At 43.1% G+C, this 15,396-nt stretch overlaps 1 protein-coding gene across 2 annotated transcripts in view; it reads right to left on the bottom strand.

Moving 5' to 3' along the window:
- Nucleotides 1-15,396, bottom strand: part of ENOX2 (ecto-NOX disulfide-thiol exchanger 2) — a 56,917-nt gene that overhangs the window by 5,464 nt on the left and 36,057 nt on the right. Inside the window, exons 9-13 of one of the 2 annotated variants that reach the window (XM_068956603.1) lie at nucleotides 11,232-11,346; nucleotides 6,528-6,709; nucleotides 3,572-3,679; nucleotides 2,501-2,557; nucleotides 1,171-1,279 (exon numbers count right to left, since the gene is read on the bottom strand). In XM_068956603.1, the coding sequence (XP_068812704.1) occupies nucleotides 1,171-1,279; nucleotides 2,501-2,557; nucleotides 3,572-3,679; nucleotides 6,528-6,709; nucleotides 11,232-11,346 (571 nt within the window). The remainder of the gene's footprint in view (nucleotides 1-1,170; nucleotides 1,280-2,500; nucleotides 2,558-3,571; nucleotides 3,680-6,527; nucleotides 6,710-11,231; nucleotides 11,347-15,396) is intronic. The other variant, XM_068956604.1, reaches the window with a different exon arrangement.

The raw sequence follows: 15,396 nt of genomic DNA on the forward strand, positions 1-15,396 counted from the left end.
AAAAAAGCAGCCCAACTTTTCTTGGTGTCACATAGAGACTCCTTTCCAGCTCATAGCCAGTACTTGCATCAAAAAGACTGACTTGTATTTCTGCCCATCACCTGCAGGAATGACAAGGAACCAAAGAAACTGTCTCTTTCCCACAATAAAAGAATTTCTGTTCTCCCTTTTTAGTGCTCCAGAAAAATCTATCCAGGGCCAAAGCTTTGGGCTGAAAAACTGTTCAACTTTAGACCCAGTGGGGACTAACTCTAACAATATGTTGCCTAACTAAAGGGCCAGGGCCAACGCACATGGTTCTGGGGACAGGACATGCCCCAGAATGACCAGGCTAATGGCTGGACAACAGCATTCACCTCCTGATTCACGCTGCTTGTTTTGATACTTTGCACAGTTTGTAGTACGCAGTGTTAGCCTATTTTTCATTATTACTAGAAATAACAAAGAGAAAAGGAAACAGAAAGGATAGCACACATGCCTACACTGTAAATCAGAGATCACCAATACCTCTGTAGCTAAGCAGTGCTTTAAAGTGATCCCTACCTTTGTAGCTAAGAGCACTTGAAAGTGATCCCTGTCAACATTTTCTATTCTTTCTTCCCCTTCTGGCTACAGCTTCTAAAGCCAGGAGAACTTATCTGCCTGAGGTCCATGACACACTGTGCTTCACCTAACGGGGTGCCTCATTGCTGTCTGGGTCCACAAATATCATCCACAAACTACAAGGTGCTGCAATGCTCAGACTGGTTAAAGTCTAACAGCCCATGCACAACACTGCTTAGGATCCTGCAAGGTGGATCTTGCCCTAACTGAATGAAGACAAACTCTGTTCCATAACTCATCTTCAGTGACACCTTCCAGCAGAACTACTTGCATTCCAGTACATGCTAAACTGTCACTGCACACAAACCTACTTTACATGTGTGTGTTATTGAGTGAAACGTGCATGGCACAAAGTTTCCACGTGAGCAACACACAAGGGGAAATCCTGACCCCACCAGAGCCAGCAGTTTTCCTTGATTCCAGGATTCCTCCCTCTGTTGGCATAATCAAAGGAAAGAACACAGCTGGCGGGAGCTGCAACATCACTTTGAAGTAATTCCTGTGTAGTTCAAATCTCTAGCAGTGTCACTAAGCTCATCAAAAGACCCACTGTCCCCTTGTTCTTACCAACTAATAGAGCTTCTCGTTCAGATTTCACAGGACTAGTGCTCAATGTCTTCTCAGCTGGACATTCCTTTTCCTGGCTGCATGCACAAATCCTGGATGTACTGCTCTCCTGCAGAAACCAACAGGGTCCATTCTACATACTAACAACACAGCAGGCATTCTTATACACCAAACAGCACTTCAGCAGTACTTGACAGTGTCTGCATTTTTTTTTCCTCTTGCAATGAATGCAGTGACTCATAGAATTTGCATAATGCCTCCAACAAAGCACAGCGGACGTTCACGTTGCTGTTGGAACGTCTGTGTCTGAATACGAAGCTGCACGAAAGCTCAAGGAGCTAAGAAAAATGCCACAACATGTACTTTACCATTCCTAGCTCACTGGTATGACATCTGCTCTAGAAGTGCCTATCTTTCTGTTTTATCAGATTACAAAGAAAGCTTTGTAGTGACTAATTGAGACATAGATGTTTATTTTCCAGATGTCTGAACTGAGGTGATATGATTAATCCAGTGCCCATTGACTGCAAAGGACCGTCTTTGACTTCAGTTTGTGGTACTGTATTAAAACAATTTTGCCTAACTCACTAACCCCAAAATAAACACATGAGTACCAGTGATTCAAAAACTTGGTCCTTGCACTAAAAGCTTAATTTTTTTCTTTTATTCCTAAGCTTTATGCTGAATTCCAGTGGTCTGAGAGCTACAGACAGCTATAATTAGAAAGAGCCTCCAGTCACTAGTGAAATGGACAGGAGTTGAGCCAATTACAAAGATAGAACAAAATGGTCCCCTGGGTTTGCTTTGCTTCTTATACCAGTACGATTTTGAATTACAGAGTACTGAAACTGTGCAGTCCTGGACTAAGTAGGCTACAGCTTGCTTCTGCAGGAGAAAACGAGGTTGTGCACTCTGAGGAAGTGGAACTAGCTTCAGACAGACACAGGGACTGCAATTCAGCCAGTAGCGTTATATCAGAAACACGCTGCCTGCTTTTTCTTGGCGATACAATGGATATATTCGAAGGCTAGCTGAAATAACAGTGCAATAAGTTATTTGACACACCAAAGGCCATTTCTACACCAACAGTGTTGCACACATTTACTATTCCTCCAGCCAGAAGCTGGTAGCAACGGATAGCTGAATGCTTTGAGTTTGTACTATACATAGTCTGTATGTACGTTTGTACTATACATAGTCTGTATGTACCATGCTTATACAGTTCATAACAAATCAAACTAAGAAGTTATTCATTTTACCATGAGGTGTCACTACTTCCCTCAGCAAGACATTTCAACTGAAGTAGCAGAAAAGAAACTTTTCGACTTACATTCCCTTGACAGTCAATTGCATCTCTCTCCTTGTCCTCTTCATCTGCTAGGCTTTGCTATGTACAGTTGAAGAAAAAGAAATGATTACTAATGGTAGTCTTCTGTTTCTTTGATATCAGGCACTGAAGCTCCTACACTGGAAATTACTGGGACTCAATCTCCCTTAATTACTGAAAAGACAAGTATTTATCATCTTCCCCAGCACATGGCACAAAAGGGTGGGGATAAGGTTTGAAAATCAGAGAAGAAACTGCTGTTTCCTAGCAGTGGGCTCTACAGTCGTCAGGGAGAAGTGGTGTTCTGTAATATCTCCCTTCTATCCGGAGGCGGATGAATAACTGAGTACGTGCTATGGAAGAGAGGATTATCAAGCAAGTTGAGGTGCACATGTGGGTCCATAACCAAAATACAGAGTAGACCACGAAACAGCACATATGCATGGCACCAAAGCCTGCTAACAGCTCAACTTTTTCCACTGTCAGATCATAAAATTCCAAGTTATGTGCCACAAGGACTTAAGTCATCGGCAAGAAGACATTAACAAAAAGAGCAAAGCAATAGAACAAGAATACAGAATCTGCAAATGTAAAAACTTTATTTCTAAACATTGTCAGTTTCCTGCATTAAATCCAACAAGTATATTATAGTACTACTACTAAAAACTTTAAATTTATTAGAGTTTTATGGATATAAGATCAAAACATGTCTTTAAAATGCAAGTCTAAAATTAATGTTTGATAACTGAGACTTTTCCTATCTTTTAAAATGCAGCATAGAGAAAAAACATTTCACCAACAATATCAATGTGAACTATAAAACAAAAACTAATCTGTTATTTATATAATTGCTTAGACTGTCTCACTGTAAAAATAAAGCAATTAGCAAGTTAACTACTGATATAAAACCTCCAATTGAGCAGGTAAATTTTTCTTGCTTTCTAAAGACCACTGCTTCTAAGCCAGGGCTAGGTATCTTCTACATTTCTGTCCTTCACTGCACTCATGATGGACCATGAAATCCAAGTATTGCATTTACTTCTGAGAATAAGGAGGCACCGAGTCTGCACATACCTGCTCCTTAAGGGTTTCTAATAATGTTTCTATTTTTAGTTTGTCTTCTCTCACTTTTTCTAGCTCAGCTTCTCTCTTTTTATATTCATCTTGCACTTTCAAAAGATGCTGGAAGAGAAAAGTTAAACACAGTTCACACCCCGTCTTTCACATTTCGCTATTTAAAGAATAGAAGAATTGAGTTACCACTCTTCCACGAGGACCAGATAGATCATATTCAGAACAACTAAAAGGTTATATATATAAAGGAAGAAATCTTTTCCACAAGTCACCTTAGGATCATTTTTGCCTGTCAGTTTATGTAAAAAACCCACAAATTTGTCTAGTAAACATGGGGCAGTAATTCCATAATCACCAAACCACTGCCATCCCTGAAATAGAGCATGTATTGTGCATTAGACTGGGGGACCGATGCATATTAAAGCATTAAAAAAGACCGTACGGCTGCACGGTCAGCTCATGGGAGGGAGTAGACGCAAACAAGTGACCTGGGGAGCTGCCTTAAAGCCTTCCTAGAACTGTGGTGCCACGTTAACACTGAACTGTCTTGCAATTAAGAAAAAATATATTCCAAAACAGCTAGTAGATGGGGAGACTTGTGCTGTAATTTGCACAACTCTGCACAACAGAAAAACGTTGATGGTTGCTCCCATATCCCGAGCATCAGCCTAGCAGTGCAGGATGTTCGCAACAAACACCGCAACAAGCTGTGCACTCCTTTGGCTAGTAAAGCTAAGAAGAAAGACTGGTTAGTGAATCACAAACCTCATCTTAGAGGTGAGCAGAATAAACTTCTCAAGCCCAACCTGGTGTCCATCAAGAAGACCCAAATGGTGGCTGTAGGTGTAACAGTCTGCTTTGAGAACGAACTTGTACTCTTGGATGTGCCCGTAGTGGAAGCACACAAGTACAAAGACCTAACTGAACAAACCAAGAATCTGACACAGGCCACAAAGGACAAGTAGGACAGATCCTCCATCGGAGCTAGAGGAAAATGGTACTACTGGTGCTACCAGCACTGGGTCTCTCAGAGAGGGGCAAGGTCAGTCACCAAGCCGTCCAGCAAACATCATCCCTGCTGACATTACAACCATCTCTGTGAACGTAAGAAGGACAGGTGACTAGGGCCCTACCCAAGGCCAAGAAACTAATTCACTGGTTACCCAGATCTTTTCAAGACAGTTACCATGTGGACTTGGACTGGGTCAGACAAGCCACCTTTAACAACCTCAAAGAGGCTCCTTTTAAGGCAGTCTTCATTAACATACTACTTAAAGTGAGATATGCTCATTTTTCTGATGGTGAAGCTTGGGGTCCGGGCCACTCATAAAAATTTGTTACTTTCGCACCTGCTTCCAAATTACACAACATGAGGATAGAATAAAATATGAAAACTTTAATCTTATTAAGGAGAAAACATTTAAATACTGATGTATTTAATACTGAAGCTCCTAGCCCAGCAGCTTTCCTAAATCCAATCAGGAATGGTAAACACGCATTGCAGTCAGTCCTTTCCTCCATGCTTAAAATATCCCCAATTAGTTGTTTAAGTTAGCTCTTTTCTCCCTCAACTAGCAAAATAATGATTCTTAACACTGCTCATTAATAAAACTACAAAAAACCCATCATCATTTTGCATCAGGACAACTCCTCCAGACTATTATTTCAGCACCATTTATCTGGGCAGTTTCAAGAGCTGGATTAAATTTCCACTCCAGGGATATACGAAAGGAAGTCTGGGTTCCTGCAAGCTGGCAGACACCTTCCAAGCTATCTCTTCTCCCATAAAGGTCTGGGGTAGCTTGGCCTTTAGCAGTCCAGCTCTTCTCCCTGCAGATTGAGAGCTTTTCTCATAAAGCAGCTGCTGACCTTTGGAGGCTAGTGTCAAAAGCAGAAAAGATAGCACATTGGTCTCACTCTTCCTGAAGGAAAGAAGAGTTGTCATTGTCAAAAAGAAAAAGAACAGGCTGTAGCAAAAACACCTTTTTTTTTTTTTTTTTTTAAATAGATCAAATTACTAACCACTCTGACTGATCTTTGAAGCCCTTCCCATTTACCTGCTGCAAGGTTGCTGGCTCAGCCTCCTTAAAAAGTAAAGATTTCTGAGGAGTCTGGTCCTGGGTTGTTTGCTATGAAAGGATTCATTTGCTGCTTAAATGATGGTGGGTTAAAAATAATCTTACCTACCTGGTGCCCGCAGAAAGGAAAATCTGTTATGTCCTGCAATTCTTGCTACTTCCTCCCACCTAGAAAGCTGACGACTTGAGAAGGCTTTCCCTACAAGCTCCAGTGCTACAAACAGCAGTGCCTTCAGCACATACCTCAGGTTCATCCAATGCACTATCACAGTCTTGACACTGGCTCTGCAGGTTCTTATTTTAACTAAACGCCTAAGTGAACTACTATATGCTCCATATGGTTTGGATATCAGTCTGGCTTCATACTCCAGGAGCTTCTGTTGAGGTTTACAAGGACCCAAAACACTTGATATTCAGCCCAGGGAAATTCCAAAGAACACCATAAGCCCTAAACATTTATGTGAGAATGAAAATCCAGTAAGCTTCAAAAAAGGTGGCAAAAAAAGCTTGGAAACTCCCTCCTTCCTGCATATGCTGGTTACCAGCACTCACGGTTGAATGTTCTCACGTGGTTACTGAAAAGGTAAGCACAGACTCAGTATTTCAGAAGTCACGGTGCAGTCAGTGAAGAACAAGCAAGGAATCCATAAACCATGCACTGTTTCCACATGACTGTTCTCAAATTATACACAACCAATATTTCAACCGTCCTTTCTTTGTAAGACTGGAAATAAAGCTGCTTCTGTTTGAAAATGATCTTCCCAGTGGCACAATTTCATCCTACTGAAGTAACAGTACCTTTGCTTGTCCTTCTACCCCACATTGCAGCCCTTTTGCCTTTATAGCAAGATCATAACTATAGAAAAGCACAGACCTACCTGCTGCATTCCCTGCAAAGCCTGCTGGAGGAGTTTCAGCTGCTGCTCTTTAGTTGTGTCTTCATCTCTGCTTGCTTTGCCCTGCTCTTGCTTTAGCAGTTCTACCTCATTCCGGTAGGCGTCCAGCTGCCAGCGCAGACTGTCATTTTCTTCCTTCAGGGCTTCCACCTGTGATACCAATGCTGGAGAAGAAGGCAGGTAGGGATGGAAGGTCAAAGAGCTGTGGTTAAGATCTCCTCCTGTGCTCTACACCCCAGTGCACAGTGGGCACACTACTCTGTGGCTCCTGACTCCCAGCTGCAAACTCAAGGTACCAACATTAATTTCTGCCAACCACTGTTTGTGGTATCTCTTTAGAACACAAGCTCCTCTGGGCAAAGACCATTTCTCAGTAGTAAAAGCAGCATTTAAGTTGAGACTGGAGGGGGAGGGAGAAGACAAAAGAACATACTGGGGTAAATTGACTATGCAGGCAAGGAAGTAGGTGGTTTCCAAACCAGCACAGGACAGCCTTCAACTGCCATCCTCAGCCAGAAGAGTATCCCCATGAAGTTAAGGGATGAAACATCTATCATCTGCTTGGTGGTTAAACAGGGCTCGATAAATTTATGAATGGGATTCTATCACGTTATTGCTGCAAAGACAGCTTCAGCAGGTTTCAAAACGTACCCGTTATGTGGAGGGCACATCCTAACATCCCACAGGCATGCTTCATACCCCTATTACCTGGGCCATGGTTATAGCCTGCTGAGGTGGATTCAAACACTGTACTTGGAAGGCAGTCAAGACAGTCCCATTGCACCAGCTACTTGCTGCATGGAAACAAAGTGGGTTCCATCTAACTCTCCCCACTCGTTCCCCTGCAAATGAAACCATGATGGGCTCCGCTCTACATATTTACACACTTGCAAAAGGAGAACAGCCCGTAATATTCAGTAGAGCAAAAAATGCTTTGCTTGTATCAAATAACAAGGGGAAAATTAACTTTTGACGGATCTAGACAAAAAAGGCAGTTTCTGAGGTGAGCTCCAGAACTGCTGAATGCAAAGAACTGACACAGATTCTAATAAAGCCGTTGCTTTTGCCTGATTATTTGCCAGCTAGATCTATTCTCTGCCACCATTCACCATCTGGCCACACAGAGTGGGGGCCAAGAAAGGGGATTATATAAGCTGCCCTAACAGTTGAAAGATATACATGTAACCACGCCTGCAGCTGCACTGGCCAGTTTAGGGAGTGTAAAAGGGAGGTGGAAGCACCTTTGGGGAAGAAAAGTCTTCAAGTGAAAAACAGAAAATCTCCCAAGCAGAGCAACGGCTTTGGGAAACATGCCTGAACATCACGGAAACACTAACATAGTCGGCAAGATTTGAGCCTATTTGCCAGTTAAACGCTCCAGTAATAGCAGAAAAAGTCACAGTGCTTTTGAGACAGTGAGTTGGTGGGGCAGGGGTCCACCTGTTTATTTCAGGAAAGGAAGCTGGAGAGCAGAAACGACATTTTTAGCAAAAATCTCTGTAGAACAGGGCAGTTCAGAGTTTTCTGAGACAAAAGATAGCTTAGAGACAAACTACACTGTTTAGGACAAAGGTAAGGACCTGGCTGCTTCTGTTTAGACCAGCTAAGCAAAGCATGATGAGCAAGTCTGAAACCTTTAGAGTCTGGCAAAACAGACCATAATTTTGCTTAGAGGGGACAGGAGATAAAAAACACACTTTGGGGGCATTCAAGAATTGTTAATTCAGCTTGAACAGAGAGGTTACCAGGGTGGGTTCATCCCAGATTCTCATCCAGAGAAGATAAACTGGAAGCAATCTTGATTCAAGATTTTCCTGACTCCTTTGGGAGATGATAGCAGGAAGACAGAGACCAGAACAGAAACCTTAAAACTTAAAAACCTTAAAAGACGACAGTGAGTGAATCTAAATGACTCACAGAGGTGGGACAACCCTTGCCAGATCCTAATGGGTACAACAAGGCAGACCCCAAATCAGCACAGATCACCAACCTAGTAAGGAAGCAGAAGACATGAGGAGGACTCAACAGTTGGAGTCCCTTGTCTTCCATGACACCTGAAGGAATCTTAGATTGTCCAAGTGGACACAAGCCTCTTTAGTGCCTGCATGCTTGGCATACTTTTCGGATGCACGTCCTGATGTCTGACTACTGGACAGACTACCTGGGGACACGTTTTGATGCTTGTGAGCATGTGACTACAAAAGCATGCGTGTCAACCAGTGAAATCAATTTTGCACTGGTTCCCTAATAAAATCCTAATAAAATAATATCCTCCCCGTGTATAAAAACTGGCATTGAGATTTGCTATACTGTTGTCACAGCATTAGAGTATTCCTACACAATCTTCATAATAGCATCTCCTAACCTGAATGTTTGATTTTGTAACCTCAAAATCCAGAAGAGGCCTTCACTATATTTTTGGACTATGCAGCTTTTATTTCCTGCATGCAAGCATCAAACCCCAGCATGTGACAGTGGCTAGGGAACATGGAGTAAAGATAGAATACAGCTAAAAATATAGACAGAGAAACAAAATTAAACAGGAAGAAGCAAATAAAAATATGCAGAAGTCTTTGAAATAAAAGGAGTGAAGGGTTTTCTAGTGGAATGATCGCTATCCCCCATTAAGCATGCACCAGACAGAATCCGTTTTTTTGGATACAGTTGATATACAAGACAGGAGAGAAAACGGCTCTGAAATAACTTGGCAGGATGTTTCCCCTACAGTAAACATGTGAGGAAGCCACTCTTGATGATAGAAGTTCAAGGAGAGGAAAAAAAAAGCAGCAGTTATATTCTGATATCAGAATATTTAAGCTTGGATTTGGATCCATTCCAGAAAAATCAGACAGACTTAGAGGAAGAAGGGATACTTGGACAGTGCGGTTCTCATATTAGTACCAGCACTGGAACTGTAAGACGCAGGAGCACTCAGTTCACCACAGAGCCCTATGCTGAGACTACTGCCATGTCTACTGCCGCACACCTTCGCTACAGCCTCTCCAAATGCTGTTATTGGCCCATATGCTGCTCAGAGCCCCATCATAATTCAGCACCTTGGGATGCTGATCTGTTGCTGTGCAAACATGTCTCAGGTGCTGTGCAGACATCATCAGTGTGCTGAAACGGGACAGTGCAGGTAGAGATCAGCGTGGCTGCAGAAGCAGGGAGCTCAGCCATGTGCTGCAGGAAGCTTACAGCTCCTCCACGTACAGCTCTATGGACTGCAGGTTCCCTGGAGACTGCAGTTCAGACATAGCTTTAGGTCACACTGACCATCACAGGTGAGGAGGAATGAGCATTGGCTACAACACCAAGCACTGAGGGATATGTGCACATGAGCAGGTTATGACTGAATAGCTAGTGCAGCTTGCTGCACAGTGACTGGATTACACAGCCACCTGGGTGCACTGCAGCTACGAGTTAAGGAAAGAAGCATCTACCACTGCAGACTACAGTGGACTTAAGCTCCTCCTTTGTCAAGATGAGGTTTGTCCCTCCTGGGAATCCCAACTATCCCACCACACTAGTCAACATAAGGAATGGAAAAGTAGGAGGAAAAATATGTTGATGGAAAATTACTCAGTTAAAATATGAGGCTTTCTCAAAACCAGATTTTCCTTTAGAAAATATTTCAGTGGAATAATGTTACAATATCTTCCCAGAACCCAATATACTGGCCACTGCTTTCATGTGTTCTCTGTAGACTTTGTACCAAATAAGTACGTTAAAGTATTATTTTACATGTAATAGGGACATGAAACAGGAATCAAAGGATTTTTATAAAGCAAGTTGCCTTGATTAAAAGAAAATGTTTTGCATGTTCTAAAACAATTTCTCAAAACTTCTGGGGTGGAACGCCTGAAGGGTTTAACATTCATTACTATTTATTCTGGGAAAGTTTCAAAACATTTTCTATGGAATTTTCTATGAAGAAACCGTGCTCATCTCTATTAGCAAGCTTTCCTTCAGGAAACGATAGAGAATGAATCGGGGATGTTGCAAAGCAAAAGTTCACGGCAACTTCCGTCACGGGGAGTGAGGGGAACAATGTGAAGGTGGGGGAGCAAGAGGTAGAGGGCAGCGGCAGGCCGAGGCAGGAATTTTTGGACCCAGACTCTACAAGCACACAATGATTTAAAATAACTGTTAATTTAGGAGAAAATTTTTGGAAAGCTCAAGCCTGAAGCTGCAATAAGAACAAGAACATAGAATTCAGAGAGATATGGAAAGGGGAGATGGACAACACAGGAGATATTAGAATATCAAGAACATCTCCAGCAGTTAACTTGTTGCTTACCCTACTCCAGTAATGAGTAGGCATGACAAAACAATCAGGAAATGACAGGAATTTGGAGCACTACAACTAGACACAAAAACATACATGAAAGGAATGCCTGAGAAAGCAGGAGTTAAATGGGGCCACGACAAACGTATATAATATAACACCTGGCTGGGAGAAAGGGCTCTCTATCATCTCTGTCTCATAACATATAACAAAGTGGACAGTTAATAAAAACTGGAAAATGACAAATGCAAATCCAAACAAGGAAGTGTGTTTTATATATACGAGATCAGACTGTAGGACTTGCTGCTATAGGATGTCTTAACAGCAAATTCAAAAAGGGACCAGAGGATTGGAAGAACAGCAACAGCAGGCAGGGAAGAGCAGGGAAGTGATTTTACCTGATTCTTCTGTTTCTTTCATCTCTGATGGATCTTCTATTTCTTCATCAGACATTTCCATTTCCTCCTCTCTTCGAATACCCATTAGTTCATCGTTATGAATGTTACGGATTTCCTACAGTTCAGAAAGCAGAGTTTTTTTAAATACAGATTACAAGGAACACATTGGATGGATAAGGAGATCCTGAAATCTAGGTCTGCAAACAAAATGCAACTCCATGATACAAGAAAGGTGAAATGAGAGAAATTTTTGGCATAAGCTATTAAATCAAGGACCATGTCTAGCGTGAATTAATCTGCCAGGACTGCTGGCATACTGACTCTCATCTCCCTTCTACTCTTTGCTGGACTCCTACCACGCTCTCCTGCTCAGTGCCTTTCTAGTGATGTTCCCTCCTGATATATGCAGCATCTGCCTTTAAGAGGCACGCGTCTTCCTGACATTTTTCTTCTGCTATACAAGGTATCCCACACCTTCCCAAGCACTGCCCTACATGGCACCCAGTGCTACCTGGCCCAGGCTCCTCTTTTGCCCTGCTGCAGCATGTCTGTCCCCTAGTGCTACCCCACTCCTCTCCTTACTGCTACATGCCTCCACCACGCAGCTGCATGGCTACTCCAACACAACCCACCTGAGATGGGGGTCATACCAGTTAGGAAAGGGAATTACAAGTAAACATGAAGAGGCTAGAGACTGCCCAGCCGTCTCCGTACTTCAAACCTGGCAAGCTTTGAAGCTTCTCTCCCTTCTGCCCCTGTGCCTGCCACTGAAACCGAGCTTGCACCACACCGACTCTCCCTCCCACCACCGGGATCTTCTCCATGCTCTGCCATGGCCTTGGTCCACACGAGGGATCAGAAGAGGAAGAGAAAAGAATGAAGGTACTGCCTTCTATGTTGGCCGCCAAACCACAGCGGGTCCTGCTTCACACGTGCGTGTTCTTCCCAGTCCTTTCACCTCGTACAATGAGAGCCAGGCAACCTCATGAGCTCCTTATGACAAGATCCCCCATTCTGTCTTCTGCTCAGGCTAACTCATGTTGGGCACAGTGACAGAGCTCTGCACATCACCCCGTTTACAAGGCAAGGAAATACCTAACCCCCATCTCCGTTCTCTCCGCAGAGCAGGACAAGAAATATTCAGAAAGCGATGAGCAAATGTTCCAAGAGATGGAGAGGCCAAAAATACTTACTAGAGGCTAGTGCAGGCTGCCATGTGTCCCTACCCCATGTCAGCTTACCAGAACTTCACTTAGGTTATACATCCCAGAAACAGCCATAGGAGAAAATACAGAGAAGACTTATGAAATAAAAATGACAGCCAGCCCTTTTCAGGCTTCACTCTAACACCCTGCAGCGATCACAAAGCCTGCTTGCCAGTGCCAAGGAGACCTCCACTGAGAGCAGCCAATGTGGGGAACAAACATGCTTTTGGCTTGGAGAAATGGAGACCTTGGGGACAGCAATGTGGAAAGGGTAAGAACAACGAAGTCCCCAAGTGCACAGAATAGAGCTGGCTACGCTTCCAAAAGAACTGCTGCCTGCCCTTGAAACAAAATAGAAAGTTGCAGCTGGATTGGAGTCCAAAGAAAAATCTTCCCACTGTCTTCAGCTGACTCTGCCCAACAGCTAAGACCCCAAGAAGGCCTTGAAACTGGAAAAGCCTCCACAAACCAGGGCATGCAGAGGGGCCAGGCATGGCTTGACTGCACAGCAAGAAGGGCCACTGTTTATTACTGCCCTGACCAAGCAGACCAGGGCTGCTCAGCATCCAAAGGGGAACCCTAGATAGGGGAGGGGAAAGCATCAAAGATGCCAAATACTCAAGTGAGACCCTTCCTAAGCAAGGAAATATGCTGGCTGGTAGCTACTGTAGCATAATGTTTCACCAGGTCTCAAGCTGCCATGGCTCTTTAATGAGGCACACTCAGCTACAGCACATGCCTGCACTCGTTGGCAAAACTGCATTAAATCACTGACAAGAGTACTAAAAATAAAACTCTAGCCCAGCCCAGTGACTCCCCAACACACACACCCACTCCCTGGGCTGCCCTTCGGCTTTCCTCTGATGCCATGACCTGTGGAATAATTAAGTTCTGCCAAACCCTGGACCAGTATGATGCATATTCTAGGTCACTTTCTTTTAGGAAAAGACCCTAATCTGGAGGAGAACAGCATGCTGAGACAGACAGCAAGTCTTCCTGAAACAAACCACACCACTGGTCTTACAGTCTCTACACTGGAAGAACTTACCTTGGAACAAAAGACAGCTCCAAATGGAGAGAGAGCTCCCACCCCAGTCACGGTAAGCAATCTCAGGTAAGCAGAAAAGAAAACAAGAATGCTAGGGCTCAAAGCAAAAAAATGGACTCTCCAGCAACTGGCCTATCAGGCGTAAAACAAAATATGAGCTCCTCCTTTAGCACCAAACAAAGGTTCAACTGAGTGGGCTTTGGAAAGGGAGTCCCAGAAGTGCAACCTCATGGGGAGATTCATAGCTGCAAACTTCCCAGGAGAGAACAGTCATTTAGAGTTTTCTAAAGTTGTGCAATCTCTATCATCTGCTTTTTTACCAGAAGGTCAAAGGTTGGCTATTATCTCTAACTTTAAAGATATCAAAATTTTTTGGGGTTGTAGCTATGCTGAAGGGTGGCCCGCATACACACACCTCACATACTGCTTCTCCAAAAGTCATACATGTATCGCCAACTTGTCAACTTTGCTCAAATTCCAGCAAAGAATTCAAGACAAGAGTGAAATGTAGAATCATAAAGACTGATATTGGAAGCGACCTCTGGAGGTCTCTAGTCCACCCCTTCCCTGTTCAAAGAAGGGCTGCCTACAAACCTAGATAAAGCTGCCCAGCACCTTAGTCAAAACTCAGCTGGATATCTCCAAAGACAGAGATTCACCCATCTCAGGGTTGCATTGCTCTTATGGGGTAGAATTGCGGCCTTAAATCTAACTGGACTTTTCCTTGTTGTGACTTGTGTCCGTTGCTTCTTGCCCTCACGCTATGCACCTCTGTGAAGTGACCGTCTCTGCCCTCCCTGCAGTCCCCTTTAGATAGCGGAAAGCTGTTGTTAGATGCTCCCTTCAGCTTTCTCTTCTCCAGGTCAAACAAGCTCAATTCTCTGGGCTGCAGCCCTCCACTGGTCTCTCTCCAGTTCACTGGCATCTCTTTTGGTGGGGGGCAAAACTGAACACAGCGCTCCACATAGCATCTAAGTCTTCCCTGCGAATCAGTTACAACTTAGTCTCTCAAAACACAGACTGGATAAATGCAGGCACTCCCTTTTAAAGAGCTTCTCTCCAACAAAAAGTCAGCCTATGAATGAGTATTCATAGTATGCTATATCATTGTCATACATTGCTTTTAAATACCAGTCAATACTTATGTACAGTAACTCACTGACGGTTTAACCTGCACGCAAATAAGGACTGATATTTCCCACTGATCATTCTTTTATATGAATGTCCTGGTTTATATCCTCATAACACACAAAAAAAGCTCACCTAAAATTACTGAGAATCATTACAACTTATTCCCCAGAATCCTGAATGCTGACCAGCGAAGAGCATGCTGTTGTATACAAGTATGTCCACACTCTCATACAATTCTCATTTACCTACGATTGCTACACTGTTATAGCCCTGATGGTATGATGTGTCACTCTGAGTACCTACTCCCTGCTAGGCAGGAGCAGTGTGGCTTTCAAGTAGTCACATGAAGGTTCCCAATATAGAAAATGTAAAATAGAACATTTGATCATGTTTCTGCTTTGCAGATAAACTTTACTGCTCTTTATTATCACATTGTGAAGGTGAAGAAAGCCAAGCCCACGTTCCTACGCTTGTGATCTCTTTGCCTCTCTAGAAAGAAGGTGAATGATAGATGTACAATCTCTTCCCAGAAAAGCAATTTCTTCTGCCTATAAATCATGCCGTCATCTCAAATCTGTCATTTACTTATGCATTTGCAGATGGCATCTATCGATAGAGGCTTCATCAGATACCTGATATACACTTCTGTTGGTTAATGTTATATACATATCATAGTATCACTGGGTCTACATTTTATTACAGATTAAGTTAGATATATTCTGGAAAATAGCTTAACAACTACTGTATTATAATGTATACCCTTACAGTTTACCTAGTTTAC

Source organism: Struthio camelus, chromosome 11 (assembly GCF_040807025.1).
Source record: "Struthio camelus isolate bStrCam1 chromosome 11, bStrCam1.hap1, whole genome shotgun sequence".
NCBI classification, from domain to species: domain Eukaryota; kingdom Metazoa; phylum Chordata; class Aves; order Struthioniformes; family Struthionidae; genus Struthio; species Struthio camelus.